This window comes from Parasteatoda tepidariorum, chromosome 4, assembly GCF_982258835.1.
Source record: "Parasteatoda tepidariorum strain Cologne lab strain chromosome 4, Ptep-v5.0, whole genome shotgun sequence".
NCBI lineage: Eukaryota > Metazoa > Arthropoda > Arachnida > Araneae > Theridiidae > Parasteatoda > Parasteatoda tepidariorum.
Window position 1 is genome coordinate 46,904,725 of NC_141758.1, and position 25,887 is coordinate 46,930,611.

Sequence of the window (25,887 nt, forward strand, 5' to 3'; positions counted from 1 at the left end):
ATTCAAAATTTCAAAGAAAGAAGCTTGCTAAAAGCTTTTCAAACCCTCCGATTTTCTTGTGGGTTTTTTTTTTAAATAATATTATTGCGTCCTAATACACTGGTTATCATAAATTAAGGAAAAATCACAAAAATAGCGATAACTCTTTCAAAAGTAAGCCAAACCGTGCAAAATTTGCATATGTTGTCCACTAAGAGTAGCTGAGTAAAATTGCAATATGCAAATTAGTGGCGCTGCACTCGGCTTACGTCATCTGCCTGGAGCATAAAAGTCCAAGTTTGAGAGAAAGCACACAAATTTTACTGTGATTGCGACATTGAAAATCTGAGATAGCCAATTCGTAATAATGACCTCTAGGCATCATTTGCCTGAAGAACTACGATGGAGAGCCATCGGGAGACTAGAGGCAGGGCAGAGTCAATCAGAAGTGGCCAGATGGCTAAATGTGAGTCCATCTGTGGTTCATAGACTTTGGAGGCAATAACCACAGATTCGGCATCTAGGAGGTTCAGTCAAGGACGGCCAACTGTTACGACCAGTGCCGATGACCGATATTTGACATTAAGTGCACGCAGGAATAGAACCGCTACTCCGACACATCTTAGATCCTCTCTTGCTGCAGCCACCGGAAGGTTGGTGTCAACGTCAACTGTGCGCAGAAGGCTCCACGAAGGTGGTCTGTATGCGAGACGACCAGCCATTTGCGTGCCGCTCACATCACGCCATAGGAGAGACCGTTTGCAGTGGGCCCGACAACATGTCCACTGGACGTCAGATCAATGGAGGCCTGTTCTCTTTACGGATGAGTCCAGGTTTAGTCTAGAAAGTGACAGTAGACGTTATTTGATATGGAGAGAACCTGGGACCCGTTATCATCCATCAAACATCCGTGAAAGAGATGCATACGGAAGAGGCAGTGTCTGTGTTTGGGGAGGCATATCCTTAGGAGGGCGCACATACCTCCATGTCTTTCCAAGGGGAACCGTGAATGCTCAGGTTTATCGAGACAACATCCTTGATGCTTATGTGCGCCCATATGCCGGGGCAATTGGTGATTGCTTCCTGTTACAGGACGATAATGCAAGACCACACAGAGCTCGCATTGTTGATGATTATCTTCAACAGGAAACAATTACTCGCATGGAGTGGCCAGCTCGATCCCCGGACTTGAATCCTATCGAGCACGTTTGGGATGCTCTAGGGAGGCGTGTATCTGCCATCAATCCGCCCCCTCAGACCCTTGCCACGCTTGCAACTGCTTTACAAGAGCAATGGCTCTCACTTCCTATTGAACTGATAGACCGCATAATTGAAAGCATCACACATCGCTGTTTGTGCTGTATTGCTTCTAGAGGCAATCATATTCCATATTAAAGGTACTTTTTCTATTGCAAACCGATACTTTCAATTTGTTTATTTTATACATGTGCTAATTTCTATACTACCATTAATGTCTGATAATTTCTTTTTATGTTGTTTAATACCTTACTATGTGTTGTATATTGTGGGTAAGTTTCATAAAATTCCATGTGTAATTTCTTGAGTTATCGCGATTTTTGTGAATTTTCCTTAATTTATGATAACCAGTGTATTTTACTCGATTATTTTTTCTAATTAAATTATACTACAGAATGAATTTTTGTTATGTTCAACGTTTTTAGGCTTTGGGTAAATTTTACCACATCAAATTTTTAAGTGCTTTTGATTTATTTTCGCTAAATTGGTTAATTTGCAAAGAAAAGGGGAGGAAATACGCAAATAAAGTTGAAAGCAATTTTAATTTAATTCAAACTTGGTTTTTGGAAAATAAACTAATTTAAAGTGTTGGAAAATAGAAAAAAATTTGAGAAAAAAAAGAAAAAAGACTGAATCAAATAAAAATTTCGCTCCAAGCTACTCATTTACCTTTTCATTGAGATGCATTTTATTACCGGCCCTGAACAGCCGTTATAACTACCACTGTTTAACTCCAGAGCCTTGTATTTTTGAATCCAACTCAGAAGACAAGGAATCTCCGGGATCAACCGTTGGAAGAAACTAGCCTTCGTAGTGAACTTTTTAATGGAATTAACCCGCATTTGCCTTACATGGAAAGGGAAATCACCAAAAACGTTCATGATTAGCCCAACGGCAAGGGGATATTAAACCATGATCCATCTACCACTTAGGATATTTTACGTTATCGCTGAGGTCGGTGCGAGTCGGGAGCAGTATTCATATTAATCAACTTAATTCAAACTTGGGGAACCTCATTAGGAAGCAAACGCTTTATCACCGTGGATTAATGAAATGCATTTGGCAAAATCCATTTTTCATGTCAAAATGGCATATCGACAGCCAACAATTTCAAAAATTAAGGGACCCACTCTAAGATAAGTCGCCATCGTCGAATCGATTAATCGAGATGGATAGTATTTGATAAACAACGCAGATCACCTCTAACAATCGACATATATGATGGTGTACTATAAATATTGGGACAAATGTTTAGTGCAATGAGGGAACATCTAAAGGATGGAGAATTGCAAAGAAACTCGAAAGTCACTGGCGGTGTAATTCCATTATGAACTGATTGTTTTCGCGTATTTAAAACATCTTTGAGAGAAAGTAGGATACCTCATACATAAAAAGGATGGTGAATTTCATAGCGTTAAAGATGTTTTTTTTCTTTATGCGCTGGTTGTTGTGATGCGTTTGAAACGACACTTTTAATAGCTAAATTATCGTAATTTTATGATAATATTACGTTCTCAATTCAAAATTTCTATTCAAATAGTCTCATAAATAGCTGATTTATCGCAATTTCGTAATTTAGTGACCATCTTGGCGCCTTTAGTCGCACACTCATTAAATTCAGTAAAACAGTAATTTTGTGCTTATTTAAAAACGCTTTTTAACAATAATTATAGAAGACGTAAAATTAAAGTGAAGTTAAGATTATTGAGGTATTAAAAGTTTCAAACACGCTAGAGCAACCAGTTCATAAAGAGGAGAAACGCCTCTAGTGGCGTAATTTGACAATCCCGGACATGGGTTCAATGTTCCATCCTTTCCTAATCAATGTTCCATCATTTTGCTGTGTTCTACTTCCTCTAACAGTTTGTCCCAATATTTATGGGACACCCTGCATATCATTTCATAAATGTTCCAATATGCATCAAATCCAGTAACCGCACAGTGATTAAAAGTACCGCACTGTATGTACATTTCCGGCTAAAAAAAACAATTCTGGTAATAAAACCAAAATATAAGGTATTTAAACCATTACTTTGATAATTTTTCAGTTACCATTCAGTAACGGTTTACCTTAAATTCAGGTTTGCAAAATTATACTTCTTTTTGCTGCACATATAGTAACAAATACAAAACCGAAAAAAAATATTTGACCAAATAAATGGTTTTTATGCCATGTTCTAAGGTATCATGATGAAATTACCAATTTCATCGTAGTTACCAAATTTTATAACATATTATACAACTATATTTCATTGTGAATTTAACCAAAATCATTGTTATGAAGAAGGATAAGCCAAGGGTGCCAATTTATCGAGAAGATGATGGTGGAATATTAAGGTGTGGTCGGAGTAGTTGGAGGGTGTATTCGTATAGTGGATTAGTTGAAGATATTGACAAATTGAAGATTGCGATGAAAACAGAAGATGATAAAAATAATAGTTGAGCCGTATCAGTTAATAAATAAGCTTTTATTTAATAGTATTTGTAGAGCTCGAGATACAAAACTAAATATTATCCATAAATTTCAGTTGAATCAATTTTACATAAAAATATTAATAAGGACAGGCTATGGGAGAGGAATCCCCCACAACCTGCCTAGTCAAAAGCCAAATTAAAAAGTACATGTAAATTGTTCCCAGCGGACACAGAAGCATTGGTAGGAGATCCAAAATTGGCGATTTATTAAAATATTACATAGCCAAAACAAAGCCAACCAGCCTATCAATATGGGTTTAAAAGAATACCTTGGCGATCACGAGTCGCCAACAAATTTATGTGAATTATTACAACCATGCAACCGAAACATTTAGCCGTTGGAAAATTAGAATAAAAAGTTATAAATAGATTTTTGTTTTCGATTAAAGGCGACAGTGAATATATAAGTCTGCATTAGTAATGAAATAAAAAGAAAGTATCCGTTACATTGATCTGGAAGAGAAGAAATAAATATTTTATGTTCGTTTAAAAAGATTAAGTTTTTGATTTATTTTAAAAATAATTCTATTAATAAAAATAGGCTTAATAAATAAGCTTTTATTTAATAGTATTTGTAGAGCTCGAGATACAAAACTAAATATTATCCATAAATTTCAGTTGAATCAATTTTACATAAAAATATTAATAAGGACAGGCTATGGGAGAGGAATCCCCCACAACCTGCCTAGTCAAAAGCCAAATTAAAAAGTACATGTAAATTGTTCCCAGCGGACACAGAAGCATTGGTAGGAGATCCAAAATTGGCGATTTATTAAAATATTACATAGCCAAAACAAAGCCAACCAGCCTATCAATATGGGTTTAAAAGAATACCTTGGCGATCACGAGTCGCCAACAAATTTATGTGAATTATTACAACCATGCAACCGAAACATTTAGCCGTTGGAAAATTAGAATAAAAAGTTATAAATAGATTTTTGTTTTCGATTAAAGGCGACAGTGAATATATAAGTCTGCATTAGTAATGAAATAAAAAGAAAGTATCCGTTACATTGATCTGGAAGAGAAGAAATAAATATTTTATGTTCGTTTAAAAAGATTAAGTTTTTGATTTATTTTAAAAATAATTCTATTAATAAAAATAGGCTTAAGTAATGAAGGATATTTTAAAAGATAGAAAATAAATATGTGTATGCCAATTGTGGCATCACAATTGTTAAGAATTAACCGTTTCAAAAAAATTTATCGAGCTTTTTAAAATTAAAACTACATTTCAGCAAATTCATACAATCTTTTTCTTAAATTAAAGTTAAATAACCTATTACTTCACTTTAAAGGAACTAAAACTCACCATTCTAATATTTTATTTTAAATTCAGTTGATTATTTTAAGTAAGATTAATACAGATCTTTCAAATTATATTCGCAAGCTTTTTATTTCTGCTTTTAAAAGTTTGTACAAATTTATCTTAATGAAGTAATTAGGAACAATTTACATTTTAAATTTTGCTTTCCGAAAAACAAACTAGTTTATTTAAATTTCATTTTCATCGGTTAACGAACAAACACAGATTTTCTAACAAAATCCCTTTCTTTAAAAGTCTTAAAATTTTCAAAGTTTAGATCATTAAATCCACTACATCATTAATTAGTTTTCGGTGAAATCTCCTTAGTTCTGATAATTACTAAGATTATTATATAAGTTTTTCCAAATGAATGTTCTTGTAATCAAGTTCCCTGAATTTCTTAAGATAACATGATTTGAGTAAAATCTAATTACAATTTGGGAATAACAAAACTAATTACTTCTCTTTAATAATCCATCATTATACTAATTTAAGAAAATAAAAAATAAGAAGAAAGAAAATAAATTTCTTCACACAGGTTAAGATTTTTCTCGCCATAAAAAAGAAGAAATCGAGATTTCAATTTTTAGAAACTTTTCGATATGTTAAATGCTTGTTTTTTGAATTTAGGAAATTGCTAATAACAGCTCATAAATCACATTTAATCAAATGGTTAAACATTTCTAATAAATAGAAAGTCAAGAAAAATTATTTAAGTAAAACATTTTATGACGTGTTCAGCTAGAAAATTACTCCTCGGCAGTAGCGATGAACTTCATTATTAATTTTGAAACATTAAAAAAATATTAAGAAATTATGCATCACGTTATGATTAAGTTTTTACTTATTTTAATGCCAGAAAATTTTTTCAGTAATTGTTAAAAAAAAATTTATATATTAATTTTGTAATTAGATTTGCTTATAATAATATAATAGTTAAGAATTATTGAAAATTATTGAAAACAATTATTGAAAACAATTATTTCATGCTTAATGTAAATATTTACGTTCAGAATAGGTTTAGTTTTATAGTCACTCCTTTCAATTTTAATTTATCCAGACTTCTCAAATATTAGTTGCACGGTCTTTATAAGAATATGAAATATTTAAAAATTTAATCTTTATTTTTTATAATTACTAATTTTTATCACATAATAATTAATGATTATGAAAAAATAATTATAATTAATTATAGAAATTTATTTACTCGAAGGACATCATAATAGTTAGATTGTATTCGTATTTATCACTTATGTAAGCCAGCAAATTTTTAAAATGCGATTATTAAAAACAATTATTTCATGTGAAATGCATGCTTCCTGTTCAGAATAGGCTTAGTTTTTTATACACTTATTTTGATTAGATTTATATAGATCACCGAAATATTTATTACAAACTTGATCTTTTAAGATATAAAATGCTTCCTAAGTTAATCTTAATGGAATAATTTACGTTTTAAATTTTTCATTCCATAAAACTAACAAAATCCCTCTTTGGAAAATTTTTAAACTGTTCAAAGTTTAGACTATTAAATCCACTATATCAATCAATCTCTGTATTTCTGATAATTTTAAAATTGTTTGGTTTGCAGACGATAAGCAAAAGTGAAAGCTTTTGATTATCGTTTGCATTTATTTAAAGAACATGATTCAAGAAAATCTAATTATAATTTAGGAATAACAAAACTAATAACTACTCTTTACTAATCCATCATGAAAACAATTTAAAATTCGTTGTTTTATTTCACACACGTTAAATTTTTTTCTTAAAAAGAATGAAGAAACTGAAAATATAATTTTTAAAATCTTTTCGTCTTGGCAAATGCGTGTTTTCAGAATTTCCAGAGATTATATATTAATCACATCTCATAAATCACCGTTAACCAAAAAGTTGAACATTTCTAATAAATAGAAAGTGAAGAAAAGTCATAAATCATTCAAATAAAAAAACTTAATGACGTTTTCATCCAGAAAATTACTTCTCAGTGGTAGCGACAAACTTTATTATCGATTTTGCAAAAGAAAGAATTGTAATATAATAATTAGATTACGTCTTCACTTACTTTAAAAGTCAGGTAATTTATAAAATGAAATTGTTCAAAAAAAAGTTGCATGATTCAGTACATCATAATACACCAATTATATCAAATTATAATAATACATAAATTAATAGTTAGTATAATATTATAATCAAAAGCAGAATATAATAATTAAATTAGGTCTTTACTAATTCATATATGAGATAGTTTATGAAAAGCAAATTACGGTAAGCAAATATTATTATGTTTACAATATAATATAGTAAGTAAATATATAAAAAAGTAATTATTTACTATATAATGTAAAAATTCTATTAATGCTAATTTAGAAGCCTATTACTAAAACTAGTTAGCTCATCAAGCATGATAAACTGAAGATTGAATACTGAAGTATAATAGAGAAAAGAGATCTAAAGTAATCAATTTTTACTTGGGATTAATATGAATATAATAGGGCAATATATTCCGACAAGTCATAAAACTTATTTAATAAATTGTTCGTAACTTATAAAAATAAGCTATTAAAATCAAAATGCACTACAAATATTGTGTTGTGGGAACAATATAATTTTAATTAATATTAAAGCTTTAAAAATACATAAATACCAGCTTTTACCGCTTCAATGGGTAATTTTTTAATATATAAAATGGTCTATAATCTACAATTGGATTTTCACTGATTAAAGCTTTCATGACAGATTAATATGAAAGACCTGATCATTGTGAAGTGACATTTTCATGTAATTTCAAAATTAAGCAAACTGCGCTTAACTTAATTGTTATTCTACAACCACTTTAAATATTGTAAGAATCTACACTTTTCTAGGTTTGCAATCTAAATTTATAATTAATAATAAATTTATGATTAATATTAATAATAAATTTATAATTAATATTAATAATAAATTTATAATTAATATTAATAATAAATTTATGATTAATATTAATAATAAATTTATAGTTAATATTAAAAATAAATTTATAATTAATATTAATAATAAATTCATAATTAATATTAATAATAAATTTATAATTAATATTAATAATAAATTTATAGTTAATATTAATAATAAATTTATAATTAATATTAATAATAAATTTATAATTAGTACTCAAGTCAAAATTTACGATGTTTTTCCTTTGATGGACCAACATAATCTTGATGGTAAACATCCATAATTCCACTATGAACCATTATATTTTTTGATGATAACCAACGTAAGTAACCATCACCTCAATGTAGGAATTCGAACTGATTTATAATGGTCCAACGTAAGAATAGCAACTTGTTTTGATGGTTTCTTCATGTTGAAAAATCATAAATTTCCATCATATTATCTTAGAAATCAAATGTTGGAACGATCATGAAGAAACACCATCCCGCCGTAGGAATTCGTACCGATTTATGACAGCTCAACATTAAAAAAAAATTGTTTTGACGGTATATTCCTGAGAACCAACAAGAATTCTCATTAAATGATCATGGAAATGTATAGTTGGAATCATCATGGAACATAACGGATCATCATGGATTGTTGATCCATGAGAGTTAAACTTCTCTTGATGGTTAACCATCAGAGTATTAAAGTAGCATTTTCCATCATGGAATGATGGAAGTTTGTTGGCATATTAAAAACCATGAACACGTAATGGAAAATGTTGGATGATGGTGACCATCAAATGATGTCATCATGCACTGAAACCAACATAAACCATCAAAATTTTTTGATGCCCCATCAAGAATTTTGACTTGAGTATTGATTATAAATTTAAACTTATTAATAATTAAACTATATTTATGTTTAAAAAAACTGTTTCAAAGATAAGTGACAGCATTTAAAATGTATTATTGATATCTAGTAGAAAATTCGGTTTTTATTTCATATAATAATGCGACAAAGGCATTAAAACAATTTCTGTAGTTCACGTTATACAAGAGCTATTAAAATAGTAAAATTCCGCAGGAAAAACATATTTTGAGTTTGAAGAAACTTAACAAGTGTTAAAGTTTTCAACTATATAAGAATTAATCGTAATACATGAATAATATAATAAAAAAGTAGAAAATTTAAATAACTTAGATGGTCAATAAATCTATATTATATAAAACGTATTGATACGTACGTATGTATGTATCAATAAAACCGATGATATTTCTTTTCTCGCGCTGGCAACAGTTTTCATTTTTAATTGATTGGATTCGGCGCGCAAGAGCACGTAGTGAGCAACCAGATAACAATAACCAGAGTGAGCATTATCAGGTTGTTCAATTCAGATTCATGCACTAAAAACATGACAATATTTAATTTAAACTCAATTGGGTATACTATAGCCTACGTCACAGGTTGTGTTGTTCCTACTAAATTTAACCCATGAACGGCATTTTCTGCGAGCCTAACTTCAAGCCACAAATAAACAAACGAAGTGTTCGATCGTTTAAATAGCTGCTCGCCAGATTTTATTGCATTATAAAGAAAAGTTATTGAAACTAAATACAACTAAATAAACAACAACAACTAAAACAAATAACAACAACTACTAATAACAATAACTAAATAAACAACAACTAAATTCCATTCGTTTAGCATTGCGTCATATGTTGTTCCTACTAAATCGAAGTAGTTGTGTTTTTTTCATATTATACCCAATTGCCCTCCACGTTCGTTATTTAGCTTACCTAAGAAAATGAATAAATATTACAGAACATGGAAAAAACTTCTTTCTTGGTTAAAGAGAGCTGTAAGCATGCAAACATTACTGATATTATTTTTTGGTATAAAAAAATAGAACCATCTACAGTTTAATTTTACAATGGCTATTGCTAAACCAATTTGAAACTTATTTTCAGGTTTGGTGGCTAAAATTGCCCCTTGCACCCCCTGTGAAAATTTCAGGAACCTAGCACAAACGTTGGGCTCCGTAGTTATTGAAAAAACACATAAATAGACAAACTAGATCTTCCGTTTATTATGTATAAATAAAATAAAGCATTGAAAATTACATTTTCGTGATTTGTTTTTAAATGAAATTGCATCAGTTGCTTTTAAATGTCACTTAAAAATTCATATAGATTATTGACGGGTTTTTATTGCTTAGACAAATTTAATAATTTTTATTGCTTAGACAAATTTAATAATTTGTATTGCTTAGATAAATTAAAAACGCTTGGACAAATTTGAAGCACGCAAACGTTGAAAAAAGCAATTTAAAATCTGGCATGTAATTTCAGAGAAGGGACTAATCTCATACAAATTACTTGACTCATGTTCCCTTCCATGACAATATTTCAACATTTTTTTTTATTAATGTTATCATTTCTATAAAAGACGTAGACTAATTTAAAACAGACAAGCGTTGAAAAAAGATCCTAAATTCAATCATGAATTTTTAGAGAAGCAGCTAATCTCATAAAAATTATTAGATTTATGTTCCTTTCCGTGAAAACATATCAATGTCTGTTATTAATATCATCATTTCTGTCTAGTTAATTAAAAATAGTGTTAATATTATTTAAAAATAAAACATTATAAAAGAATAAGTTATGTAAACTGAGATAAGGCAGAATATAATTTATCTCATTATTTTCTAATTTCTTAAAATTAGAATACCTTTTAAAAAGTCGAAAATCGTATTTACTATTATTATAAATTACTTATGATGAATATTATAAAAGAAGTGTTTTCTTTCGAAACATAAAAATATTTATTTAAAAATGTCAGTTAGTTTAAAAAAATAATATTTTTCTGTAATTATTTCGCACTTATTGTTTTAAACGTAACAATTTCTTTTTATCAAATTCAAAAATAAATATACGGAATATACAGAATGAGATGAATTTAATTGACTTATATTTCTTAACTTATCGTTGTTATTCTTACATATTACTGCATACCTACGTCTTATGTGATATGAATTATATCCTACTTCTTAAAAAAATATGTCTTTAAAAGTCATTCGTAAAGTCTTAACACTTATAATTATAGTTAAAAACATATGTTAGCTAGTAATATCGTTTGTAAAACTATTTAAACGTGTGAAAGAAAAACCGGATAAAATTGAGCTTATTTCTCTTCAGAAAAAGAATAATTGCATTTTATGTTAATTAAATTTATTTTAAAAGTCTTGAAACATAAATAAGATAAAATGTTTCTGTTTCAGTTTTTTTTTTCTCGTTATAAATGAATTCTCAGAATAATTAATAACTGAGAATAGAATCAGAAAGAAAAATAATTATCGTACAAACAATATTTTATCATCATCAGAAGGTAAAAGTCTTTAAATATTTAAATTTTTTCACAGTGATATCAGTGGGAATTCTTTAAAATAATAATTTAACTACACTCAGTTTCTACATATTTTTTTGAATAAAAAATTTAGCATAATTAAATTACAATTGTTTGCATTTTCTCTTTTCAAATAATTATAATTTTAAAAATAAAATGGATATAAATTAAACACGCTAATATTTTTCTTTATTTTATCAAATAAGTAATTAATTCTTTCAAAGAAAATCATCTCGAATTTTATCTATTATTAAAAATAGATATATTAACAAATGTCATCGAATACCACTTTATCTTTTAGTGCGCCATCTATCGGTATTTTTTTAAACTAAATTCTTTCTCAACGAATCGTACGTGCTGAAAATCTCATTCAATATTCATTTCTTTGGAATATACTTCTTTCATTTTCCATAACTCATTCTAATACATTTGCACTCATAAAATCATCTCAAAATATATAGCTGGGTCATTTCGTTCGAAGATAGAGAAGATTTCTTCTTGTGATAGCAATTTTTTAAAAGATGTTTCCTATTTGGTTTTATGAGTGTGTTCTTAACGGTTATATTCTGCTTTCAGGCGGGAAGGAAAAATCCCACCGTCAGATTATGGGTGATAGATTTAACGAGAATGGATTATGCCAAAACAGAAATTGTGCCTCCAGACGATTATAAAGGAAAGTATGTTCTTTTACGATATTTCTTCAATACATCATTTCTATTTCCGTTTTACTTGTTGAATATATAAATGCTCCAATTGGTTTCAAACCTTCATTTCGATCGTAAAAATTTTTCAGCTACGTAATTTAAAATAAATTAAATGCATTCATATATTTGAATAAGACTTTTCTTTTAAATTTTAAATTTTTTCCCGAGCTACTAAAACAGTGTTAATATGTAGCGTCATTTTTACAGAAACATGTTTCTGCACGTATCTATCCTAATAGCAATGCAACTTGGATCATCACAAGGTCAAGATCCATCAGTATATTTTTTTCCACAATACTTATTGAGTGCATATATGTGCATAAAAAAATGTTTTATGTCACGATATCGTGAATTTTTAGGCAGCTGAATTAAAAAATATAAATATTCGGAAAAAGACATAGGTTTGTTTTATGTAAAATCTTATTCTTCATTTATTTTTAAGTAGCTAAAATTTTAATTCGATTGTCCTTTTTACTGACAGTTGACTTTTTCACTATTTCAGCATTGACTATTTCAGCATATATTTACCCTAATAATTACATGGCTAGAGCCATCAGAGGTTATTTTTGAGATGTACAGGCTATTTTTTATACACTTCAAGCGAATAAGTATTTTTTAAATGAGAATAATTTCCCCCAATCTCAACTAAAAGTATTGCTGAGTTATAAGTTAGGATGATTTTATGAGGTGAAAATGAGGTTGAAATTGAGGTTTATTTTTGAGATTATTTTTTGGAACAAAATATAGCTTAATTTTCTACCTCAGGTGTATTTTTTTTTTTTTTTTACATCTGTTAACCTCAAAAAACCTTACTTTCTTGTGATGATGTATCCTATAACAAATTTTATAGCTATTACTCAATACTGTCCAAGCCTACATACATTCATTGGGGTGAAATCCATACATCCCATTTTTGGACTATAGGTGAATGTTATTGTAAAACCTTTGCTAAGCCAATTTTGAGCTCTACTGAGGAGGCCTAAGGAGGTTGAGGAGGAACTATTACTTGGGTACATGACTTAATAAATAATTAACATAGCTGCCAACTTTTACCATTTTTGCTAACATTTTTTCATAGTGGTAGTTTAAAAGAAAAGTAAAAGAATTAAAGTTATTAGCAATTCTGTTTTTAAAATTTTTCATGCTTTTATACATGTAAAACATAATTTTCAGTGATGTTATACGTTTCTCTAAAAATATATTTTTGTTGTGGTTTGAATAATTTTAAACAAGTTTTTCCAACCCAAACACATTTTAAAGCTTAAAATTAGCTACCACAGAAAATATCGCAGAAGTTGGCAAGTATGGATAGTATTCATGATAATTTAACAATTAGTATTAAAATTGTTTGAACGTTGACTTACAACTGTTTCTTACAATATAATTTCCCCTCTCAAAATACTGTTTGATGATGTGATAGCATTGTTCCAAAGAGAACTGTTTTCATGTTTGCACCTAAGTAAGCAACTAGTGGACAACCAAATTTTTTTTTTAATTTTTTTTTTTTTTTTTTTTTGGAAAAATGGTTGTCTTTTGCTGACTTACACAAGTATTTCTTTAACTGAGTAATAGCTCAGGTAAAAATTACGAAAAAAAAGACAGAGAACATCTTTAAAATACGACAGCAAATTTAGATTAAATTGTTATTCTTCGTGAAAACTTATCCATGTTTTGCAGATCAGAAGATTAAAAATGCGTGTTCTTTGCTATCCCATTATTTAGTTTTACTGCTCAACATCAGATCGAATTCCCAAATGAGATTAACCATGTTAAGTTTAGGAGTCATGAAATGCATGCGTTTTACTTTCTATAAAATAAAGGTGGTTCAAATCAAAATTGGACGCTCATGATAGGGTCAGAATCACAGTAGAAATAGCGTCATCCTTCAGAGACATAAACTAAAGTAAGATTGTGTATAACTGATATTGTAATTCGTGAAATTATTTAAAAAAACGGTACAGCCACCGTCTACTAATTAAATTCATCCTACTTCACCTGGATGCATCGTTCTTAGCACTACTTTACATTGACTTAAAATGCTCGCATGTGAATTGTTTAGCAGACAGTTTACGGTGCATTCCTTTTACCCTTCATCTAAAACCAGAATATTGAAATATTTAGCACCCATCGCACTTGTGTTAAGTTACTAAGTTACCGATCCTAGGTAATTTTTTATTAAAATATCCAAAAACTTAAGCTTCCAGCGAAAGTAATATTTAAACATACTAAAAAAAACTCACTTTAAGATTTAATTATCCATATAACCTCCTATAGAAATCCTCGTTTTGAAACAAAGATATTTTATTTTTAACCGTTAGACTAAGCAGGTACCATAAAGCGGCATAATCATTCCTTTAAAAAATCCAAAGGATATTTTTAATTTTATTACCAGGGAAAACAAAAAGCTGCATTTTGAACGACTAAAATTAATTTGTGCCAAAGCTTTAATTTTAAACTCAATACTATGTTTCTGAAATAAACTGATTGGGTATATTAAAAAAGGCAGATATTTTAAATAATTAAATTATCAATTAAAAAAATCACTAATTTTGTTGAATTTCTCCAAATTATTAAAATCAATTTATGATTCTCATATTTTTCGAGCCTTAACAAAACAGAGTTGTAGTTACTTAAAAATATTTAAATAATTAGGCTGTCTATGCTTTTTATTTCCATCAAAACAGCTGAGTTTTTTTTTTTTATTGACTTTGGACGCTATTTTCGTAATTAATATTATTACGAAACTAATATGAGACTCTAGCTAAAAATAAACCAAGCATTACGTAATAGTTATAAATAACCGTTACGAATTCACAACGGTTACAAAAGTAACATATTTCTCGATAAAAAAAAAAGTTTTTTATGTAACAAAGTAACCTTCAATGTACAGATTTAATAAGTTACTCTAGATATCCGAGCTCAAAAGAAACTTCCACTCATCCATTACATAAAAAAATAATAATTTTCAGTCTTTTTCAAATTGTGTAAAAATTTCGTGTTTATTTTTCTTTCAGAGATTTTTACTTCACTTCTCTTCAATGGGTAACAGAAAAGAGAATAGCAGTGACATGGCTGATGAGATTTCAGAATTCTTCGCTAGTCTCTATCTGTGATTCAGCCGGAAATTTTTATTTCTGTGATAAAGTAAGTTTTAAAGTTTACGTTTCAAGTTGATTTGACTAAACAAATTTACCGAAAAGGTACTTCAACTGAAAGTATACTTAAAGTGAAATCAGCAAAGTAACTTCCTCCTCTCAAAGCTTCCTAGGATATCCCAACTTTAACTTATTGTGACTTAAGTAATTTCGAGATAGGAAAGGTTAAAAGAGATTTAGGAAAAGTTTTGAATTAAGTGAAGTCACTTCACTTCAAGCACGAAATTTTAACTTAATATTATTAAGCAATAAAACTTTAAAAGCTTATTTAAAAAGAATTGAAAAACAAAGATTAAAGAGAATTTATATAAATTCTGTAAATGAGAATTTTTTTTAAATCAAAATATAGGTCTTTTGAAATTTTTCAGTTGAACTGCTTGAATGCGTTACAATAAAGTTTGTGAGTAATTTTTATTTTTATTTTAACAATAATAATATAAGAAATTGCAGTTGAGCATTACCTCCAAGATCTGTTAGCCACTGAAGATCGTTTGACGGTAAGTTACTCTAATTTTTAAAAGTGAATTAGTTCGTGCACTTCTTTAATGAAAGTCACAAAAAAAAACATGCATTTTCTCAATATTTAGTGATTGGATTTATTAATATATCGGGTTAACAAATAATTAAACAAAAAAATCTATTTTATTCTCTACTAGCTAAATATCCGTTCTTCGTAAGTTGTGAAAAAAGTTAGTAATCAATAAATCGGCATTGGTCAACAATAAGAAATCATACACAAAACAGAAAGACATTGTAAAACAGTTAAACAATTAAAACAATTTTAATTTATTTATTTATTATTATTTGTATCTCTACCTGGTATCTTTGCTTTATTAAATTAAGCAAAATATATTTATACAATCACAATTCATCGAAATAAAGAATAACTGCATTCAGTATCATTTAGCTATTGCTCGAAGTCAATGTCTGATAGTCAAAAATTGCCGTAATCAACCATTTTCCCTTGTATTTATTCCTTTCAGTGGGCTATAAGACTCTCATTTCCGTTGTACCTGTAAAAGCTATTTTGGTACCATTACTAGTTTATTTAGTACTCTGTAAAAAATAATATAACTTAACACCAAACACAATGGAAAATAATGTAACATAACACCAAAAATTACCATAATCAACCATTTTCTCCTGTATTTATTCCTTTCAGTGGGTTATAAGACTCTCATTTCCGTTATACCTCTAAAAGTTATTTTGGTACCATTACTAATTTATTTAGTACTCTGTAAAAATTAATGTAACTTAACACCAAACACAATGGAAAATAATGTAACATAACACCAAAAATTACCATAACCAACCGTTTTCCCCTGTATTTATTCCTTTCGGTGGGCTATAAGACTCTCATTTCCGTTGTACCTGTAAAAGTTATTTTGGTACCATTACTAATTTATTTAGTACTCTGTAAAAAATAATGTAACTTAACACCAATTACAATGGAAAATAATGTAACATAACACCAAAAATTACCATAATCAACCATTTCCCCCTGTATTTATTCCTTTCAGTGGGCTATAAGACTCTCATTTTCCTTGTACCTATAAAAGATATTTTGGTATTAATATTAGTTTATTTAGTACTCCTTGAAAAATAGTGTAACTTAACACCAAAAATGGCTGAAACTATTTCATTCAAAAGTGGTGTAGAACCAACAACAGTTTCTGACTTAGTGAAACACCAAAAATTTGCTTTTACTCTCCTTGATGTAAAATAGATAAACTTTTCCCTTTTTAAGTATTGAGATTTAATAACACCTTTTAAATTGTGTAAGAAATTTCAATTTGGTGTTTTAATTGAAAAACAAGTGCTCTTAAAGGGTTAAATATAAAATTCGGAGACATAGAACGTCACATTTTTTACAGTGTACCTATTGAAAAACAAGAATTACCATAATATTAGTAGTATCTGTGACCAAACTCAATTCAGCCACATTGGCATCAATAATAAAATGTCCATTTTAAATGCTTCTCCTAGATGAAAAAGTACCTTTTCTCCATTAATTTAGGTTTTTAATACAAACCTTTTTCTATTTCAATTTGTATCTATTACCAAAATTAATTGCAATTCTCAAAAATAATTGATAATTATATTCATATTTTTATAGGAATTTGTGGCGAACTAACATCGGTACTTATTTTGAAGGCCGTAAAAAATAGCCCAGTTGTTATTGTCGCCAAGTGTGCTTAACTAAATGTGGTGTTAAATATTACTGGCATAGACGTTATAGGTTCAGCGGTAATGAGAACTTATTATACCAATATATGCGCCTAATAAATGTACTGGGGTTTTTAATAGTACCCAAATATCACCATACTACATATTCATATCCACCACAGCGCTGACGGGCGTAAAATATTCCTAGTGGTAAAGGGATCATAGGTTGTAAAAACGAAGGCGTGCTGCTAGTGACGTAGCTAGATCGAAGCAAGATAGAACGTGCGTCCCCGGGAACAGCCACTGAGGGTAACCAAACTCATGTAACATAATTAGTAAAGAATTCAAAAATATAATGGTTTCCTCTTTTAAATACTACATGCTTCTTTTGCTAATTATGGGCCAATTAAGTTCTAAACCTTTTATCAGATTTACTTAAATGTATAATATGATGTTTATTGCTATTGTAATTTTTATTACACTTAAAGTTATTTTTAAACATATTTCTTTCAAAAAAGTGACAAATTTGATTGAAAAAAAATACCTTAGAATAAACGCTTATTATCCAATTAATCAAAAATTGTAAACGCAATCAAATCCTTTTGAATGTAATGGAAACTACAACTATTAAATAAATCGAATGAAAAATTTCGCAAAATTGAGTTTAAATATCGAGTTTTAAAACCACCATTAAATGTTAGCAAAATATTTTCAATGCAGATTTCATAATTCCATTTCAGTTTTTAAATGATCTGAAACTTATAAGGGTCCTTAAAAGCCATGACCTATAAATTATTTTGATACCATATTACAAAGGGATGCAAGAATTGGAATTTAATTCCGAGAACTGTAAACCTTAGTTGCGCTCTGCAAGCAGCACGTACACATCTTTCCAATTTGTTGGAGCATAACGCTGTCATTTTTAATTTAATAAAGCATCTGAACTTTTATTTTCGCTTTTATTTTAATCAATGTAAAATTATTTCATAATAATTAGGAAAATTGCACATATTTATCACGTAAAACATTTCATAGCTTTGGCATTTTAATCATTAAACTCAAAGTATTACAATCCAGTACGAAAGTTTCGACAAACTTCTTTTTACTCGAATTTTTGTTTATTTTCTTTATAAAAATTTTAAAAAAGAATTGGAAATATAATTCTTCTTAAGTTTGTACCCTAATGGCAGAAGCATTAACCCTAATAAGAAAAATCATTAAACTCCAGTACCAAAACAACGATTTGAAACATCCATCAAAGAAAAACATCGGTTTCTCCGAACAAACGAAGAAATTCCATTGCCGAACATAACCAGACCTTGTCGATTCGCTTTACTAAAACCTTTAATTTTTTTTTTTCTTCTTTTGCACAGAATCTTCCAAGAGAAAGTCGTGGTCGCGGCTGGATCGACATCCAGGACAAACCAGTGTTTGGAGAGGACAAGCGGTACTATTTCATCCGTCTACCTCTGGCAGATGGAAAGGCTGGGTACTTTAAACATGTTGCAATGATCAACACTAGCGTAAGTAGTGCAGAGGGGAGACTAAGTGGAGATCTAAGGACAATGGTGTGTGTCTGATAAATAGAGTAAAATTGCTTCTTTTTCTTTTTTGCACGGCTCTTCTTATAAAAGTTAATTCTTTCCTGTTTGGTTGTAGCATTTTAATTGGGCGATAGAGTTGATACCAGTGAGTTTTCAATAGATATTTTACTTTTGCCCTTTTTCATAAACTCTCTTTCAAACGAAAAATTTTACTCGTGACTTTATGAATTTTTTTTTTTTTGTTTTTAATAAATATATCTTTGTTCATTTATGTTACTTTGATTATCTTTATAAAAAAAGGTAAATTTGTACTTTTAAATTAATCATAAAATTACTAGTTTCGTAAATTCAAAGCGTTAAAATGTATAAACACTTTACTAAGAGTTTATGCAAAAAATGATGTGAAATCAATTAAACAGTTTAAATCTAGGATATAATTTTTTTCTTTTTTTATAGTTTTTGAAAAATTAAAATTTTGAAGAATGCGATTTACATAAAAAATGCTACGATTGCCTGAAAATTTGTATGCCCACGCAAATTTGCAGTATTCTCTAAAAACAACTATACGTCAAAAATATTTTTACAAATATAACATACGTTAATGGAACCTTTAGATGAAAGCCAAGACCCACCATGTGCTATTAAAACATTGATCATTTAGTTTGGTCTGGTTGCTAACGTTGTTCTACAGCTACACTAATTAATTTTGATGGCATTCATCCTTAATGATAATCAGGAGACAATACTGGCGCATGCGCACATTGCACTACTATCCGTTATGTGCCTCCCATCTCTCTACTTCATAGAGCAACAAGCTCTACTTCCATCCAAAATTACATTAGGATGGGTTCCGGATCACTATCAGAGAAAAAAGAGCTCGATCAAAGACTCAGATTTTTGGCACTAGTAATCGAGCCAGGCTTCAGCCATAGTAGGTGAAAGATCAAAAGCACGACACTGGCTTCGTAACATTAAATAAGGAAAAATGTGCCCCGTTTTCCTTGCTTCTACGAGTATTATTAAGAACTCAAAATGGACCACTAATTTTTCTTCACATCACACTTTATGTATGTTTGTAGTAATTTATTTTGAAAAAAAAAGCTCTATTGCTCATTCAAGATGCTGCAACCTAATCTTAATTAATTTCGCTTTTAGAGATGAGTTTGAGCTCGCATTCCAATCCTGAGAAAAATTGATTGGGAGGGGGGGGACAAGATGGAGTACTAAATATAATTAACTATAAAAATTACCTTATTTTAAATTCATAAAAGCTAACTCATTGATGTTATAAAAATTTTCGTATTTACATTTTAGTACATAAAAACTTAGTAAATAAAAAGCTTTTGCAATTTTTATATTCAATACAATTGTATTCGATCTGAAAATAATATAATTCCTATAATTATGTGATTATTTAACGCTTAAAAAAATATGATTTAAATTAGACAGCAAACGTACAATAAATCAAAGACTAAATAAATTTTAAAATAATGGAAATATTTAAGCTGGCGTCACTTCATTTGTCCACTGGTAATCGATCAATGATCAATTGGTTACAGATACAACCAATAGGAATACGTTTCTAATGGGATAGGAATACGAATCGTCCAATAGGAATAGCGCAAACGGAAATTGAGTGACTGATATTGGGACACTGATCTAGTTTAGTTTCTGACTTGGACATCTCTACACACGTTTATCAGTGTCCTGGTGGTTCACAGTCAACCGGTCGTTTTGTCAAATGTAGCCATTGTCATTGAAAGAAAATGTATACAGATATTCTAAACATGGCATTTAAACTGTGTTTTATGTTAAAAAGTAACTTTAGTTAATGAAAGCTATATGGATTAGAAATGTATGTTTAGTAAAATAAAGTAACGTTACATAAAAATTACATAACTGTCCTTATCCCTTACGATTTAATACCAAAACTGTCGAAACTATCTCATCTCTAAAAGCTTACGCTTATTTCTGTCATTTTTTTTCTAGCACGCATTTACTTTTGAATTGTATGAATGGTATCACAATGTGGGGAAATTGCACCGCAGAATTAGTAAACGCTACATGCAGCTTATTTTTCACGCAATGCTGTTGCAAGCTTATGGCTCATAGAGAATGATTTTTAAATTATTAGCAAAGGTTTAAAGATAACTTTCGGCATCCATCTTACTAAAAATGGAATATTGCTATGGTACAAAATTTTTTAACCGTATGTTATTTTTTTACTGTGATGGTATTTTTGTTTCAGCCAGAACTTAAGCACGCCATCCTACGACTGTCCCTTTGATGAAATTCCGACACATTTATTATTCCCGAATTGATATTATATTATTTATTGAAATTCTATTATTCATTCGATATTTTAATAACCAATCAAGAAAAATATCAGTATTGGGAATGCCGGGCAATTGAACTTAACTTAAAAGAAACATCAGTGCATGGAATAACGCAGGGCAAGTGCATACCGAACAACGATTTTTTATGTTGTTGACGTGTGCCTGTTTCAGGCAGAGGGAGAACGATTGTTCTTGTTTTCCAGTGGCGCCATCTATGGCCAAGAATGATTTTTAACTGAATGATTGAAACTTAAAGTAAAGTAAGAAATATTGGTTATCCTCACACTAGCCATTCCCAATACAGATATTTTTCAAATTTTACTCTAATCGGATATTAAAATATTGAATAAATATTTAAATATTAATGAGTAAATTAATATCAAATTAGATCTAGCATATATTTCGGACACATATTTTTTGATTGTTGATATAAACATATTAAAGTTGAAAATCATCATCGATTTTGTCTTTCACAGAGACATATTGATATTTTTTCGTAAGAGGTGCTTAAAATCATTTTAAATAAAATTTAAAAATTCAAGAATGAAGTAGAAAAAGAATAAGTTTTGCTTCAACTTAAAATACAAGAATAAAATCGTTTGGGAAATCTGAAAGAATCGTCTGCTATGAACGGAAGAAGAGCCCTTTGTTAAAAGAAAATATATATATTTTGTTGAAAGTTTAAATTTCTTCTTGTTAGGACATTCTACTTAATTTATAAAGCAATAATGAAAAAATGGCTTTTTCTTCTACTTATGTTTACGAAAAAAAGTACACTAATTTCATTTCCTAAATTTTAAATATTTAGCTTTCAGCTCAAATTTATAGATACAAAATAATTAAATTTTTCGCTGAATAAATTTATTATTGCCTATTTTAACTTATATGCAAAGAGGAAACACTTAATGTGTAACGGAGTGTAAATCTTTTCATAGCTGTGAGTAATAAATGTTAAGGAGAAAAAAATTTGAGAATTAAGAAGAATTTTATCTCGTTACAGCTTAAATGAAGTGTAAATCTTAATTTACGCTTCGTTGGTGAGTTTCTTTAGTGGAATTTGGTGGAATCCTTAATTTGCTGTGTTAAATATTGTTAACATTTTACTGAAATTATATTTAAATGAACTTGCATTTAAATAACCTTATTAAAATGTTTCTTGCATGCCAAATAAGCAAAATGCAACTGCAACCCTTAATTATTATTCTTTTAAAAATTGTACTGTTTTTTTTTATAATATATATATATATATTTTCAGTCATTATGAATAATTATTTCATATTTTAACAGATTTTAACTAGTTTATGACACAGTCTGTCTTATTTAATTTGTAGTTTAAAAGTTTCCCCATTAAACATATAAAATATAATTTTAGTGTTTTTGTTAGTTCTAGTTCTATTTTAAATGAGCTTGAATTTAAATAATCTTATTAAATTTATTCTCGGATATGAAATAATTAAAATGTAACCTCTACCCTCATTTTTTATTCTTTTAAAATATTGTAATGGATTTTTTATAAAAGAAAAAATATGTCATTATTTTCAGTCATTATGAATAATTATTTCACATTTTAATAGATTTTAAACTAAACAAATTTAGGATACTATAGTATCATTTATTTTCTAGTCTAAAAGTTCCCCAAATATACAAAATATAATTTTAGTATTTTTGTTAGTGTTATTTTAAATGAACTTGCATTTAAATAACCTTATTAAATTTATTCCTGTATACGGAATAAAATATAACTTCAACCTTCATTTCTTATTCTTTTAAAAAATTTCACGACGTTTTTAAAAAAGAAAAATATTTATCAGTATTTTCAATAATTATGAATAATTATTTCACTTCTTAATATATTTTAAATTTAACTAATTTATGAAACGACAGTCTGAATTATTTTCTAGTCTAAAAGTTTCCCAATTTACTATAGAAAATATAACTTAAGCATTTATGTTAGTGGTATTTTAAATGAGCATGCATATAAATAACCTTATTACATTTATTCTTGCATACGAAGTAAACAAAATGTAACTGCCACCCTCATTTCTTGCTTGTTTAAAAATCGTAATAGCTTTTTTTTTAAATATCTTGTAAATGTGAATAATTATTTCACATTTTAATTTATTATAAATTTAATGTATGACATTACAGTCTCATTTATTTTCTAATCTAAAAGGTACCCAATTAAATATGTAAAATATAATTTTAGTGCTTCCAATTAAAAAATAAAGATATTATCAGTGCCTGAAATGTTAATTACGCATTAATTGATATTTTGTTTGTTTAAGAATAATACATAATTGCACCTTCCGAAAACAAATGTTTACTTAAGGAAGCGCATTAAACTTAATTCCTTGAAGTCCTTTTCGTGTAAATTAATAACTTGTGAACTTGTAGTTACCTTACCTAGATATATACAAATATTTAACTTGCTAAAAACATTGTATTATTAATTTCGTTAATATTTAATTTGTAAAATTAGTAGTTAGATAAATTAGTTTTCATTAGTGAAGGATATTTACTGCAAGTTTAAATCTGAAAATCAATTGTTAAAGTATTTAATTGCTAGGATACATCAGACAAACAATGAACTTAGAAAAATCTATTTCAAGTGTTTTTTCTTAGCACTTATTTTAAAGTTAAAAATGTGATACGAAACTACGTATTGTAATAATTGAAAAACAAATAACTTATTTTTTTAAAAAACCAAAAGGAACGACATCCTACACAGCAACTTATTAAATTCCACTGAATATCATAACAGAAGGTAAAATGTTAAAATAAGTGATGCAATATGTCTGTCTAACATTATTTAATTAAAAAAAAAAGCTTTTCTTGTATTTCATTGATAATATTTTAAATCTGGACAATGCGTGTTCGCGAAAATGGACACAACTCAATTGATGTATTTAAGAAAATGGGTACAGCTTGTTAAATATGCAAGAAAAACAAGCACGCAATTCCTCGTTCAGTTGTTCAATTTGGGTTGAAAACTGAAAAGATGTATTTGGAGCTGAGTCCTTTTTCGCAAACAAGCATTTTAAACTGTATCAAGATTTAAAACTTCCCTGACGATTCGAACATAATTTTTTTTTAATTTTAAATTCATAGAAGTAATTATTTTGGAACCTTACACAAACTTATTCAATCTTTTAAAAATTACATTCATACCGAGAGATTACAGGCTGCGTTTAGGACAACCAGAATTTGCAATTTTTTTACAAATCTGATAAAAAAAAGTTTTTTTTTATTTCAGTTGGTAAAGATTTTATAGGTGTAAAAATTACTATTAAAAATTATCAAAAAGATTATTGAATAAATCATTTGCCTTTTGGTTACGATAAACAGTGCGCAAAAAAAAGAAAAAAATCATGAAGAACTTTTTAATCGAATGATCGGATTTTCACAAGCTGAGACTTAATTTTAATTGCTCGAGGGGGTAACTTCAAATACGCTAATTAGTTTTGCATACGATGCTTTAAATTACGAAATCAAACACAAAAACGGCATTAATCTGAATAAACATACTTTTTTTCAAAGAATTAGTATTCCTGACCAGTCTAATGAATAGTAATAGACCTAATAGTTTGGTCAGGTGAGCTAACTTTCGCGCGCTTATTCCTTTTCTTACTATTCTCAATAACTTTAATTTTCCTTCATTGCAAGGAAATTTTGCTTGCTATAATAACTCATACTTCGATAATTCATTTACTAAAGTTCTTATTCAAGCATTCATTATTCCAGTGTCTAGAGCATGTAGAAAAAAAATAGCATATCGAAATTCGCAAAAAAAAATTTAAAAAAAACCGACCAACCTGAATAACTTTTGATCTAATAATCGGACAATTACATTTTAGTACTCAATATTAATAATTCGAGGGAGTGACCTCGAATATGATAATTAAATAGTGCAGACGATACTTTAAGTTACATATCAGACTCAAAACCGCGTTTTCTTAGAATAATCATACCTTTTTTTCGATGGATTCAAATTTCTGACCCCCAAAACATAGGGGGTAGCCGCAGTCAGGGAAATATGGTCCCAATTGTTTGATCAATAGAGTGCTCCAAAGTTTGGACTCCTTAATGTTAATTTTACTTTTTTTGCGAATTTCGCTATAGATAAAGATCTTTTTAATCGAATTAAAAAATATTTGCTCACAATTATAAAATACTTCCATGAAAAAAAAATTTTAATAATTTATTATTTTATTTGCCGAAAAAAAATTTCGAATTGCAAAACATACAAATTTTTACATTACTTTAAGGAATGTAATTTTGCATGGTAATATAGAACATTTAACATTTGGACGAAAGTAGGTCAAATAGTTCCCGAGAAATCGGATTTTTAATTACGTTTTTAAAAGTCGATAAAATTTAAATAAAATAATGAAAAAGAATAAATAATTATTAGAAATTATTTTTTGCATGAATTTTCCTTCGGATAAACGAAATTTATAATTTTCTGCAATTTTTTTTTTCAATTCGTAGAAAAAATTTTCCGATCAATGACGAAATTCGTAAAAAGTAAAATTAACAATAAAGAACCCTAACATTCGTCCGCCTTCCTGACCATAGTATTCAGAGCCCGATTATACCTTTCGTAGGCCCTAGGCATAGCCGTTTTTGGGTCCTCCCCTACTTCCC

At 28.6% G+C, this 25,887-nt stretch overlaps 1 protein-coding gene across 2 annotated transcripts in view; it reads left to right on the plus strand.

The window, feature by feature from the left end:
- LOC107455049 (inactive dipeptidyl peptidase 10) overlaps positions 1-25,887 on the plus strand; it is a 452,295-nt gene that overhangs the window by 397,691 nt on the left and 28,717 nt on the right. For both annotated transcript variants that reach the window (XM_016072453.4, XM_016072452.4), the window contains exons 10-12: positions 11,915-12,015; positions 15,057-15,186; positions 18,737-18,931. In XM_016072453.4, coding sequence (XP_015927939.1) covers positions 11,915-12,015; positions 15,057-15,186; positions 18,737-18,931 — 426 coding nt within the window. The remainder of the gene's footprint in view (positions 1-11,914; positions 12,016-15,056; positions 15,187-18,736; positions 18,932-25,887) is intronic.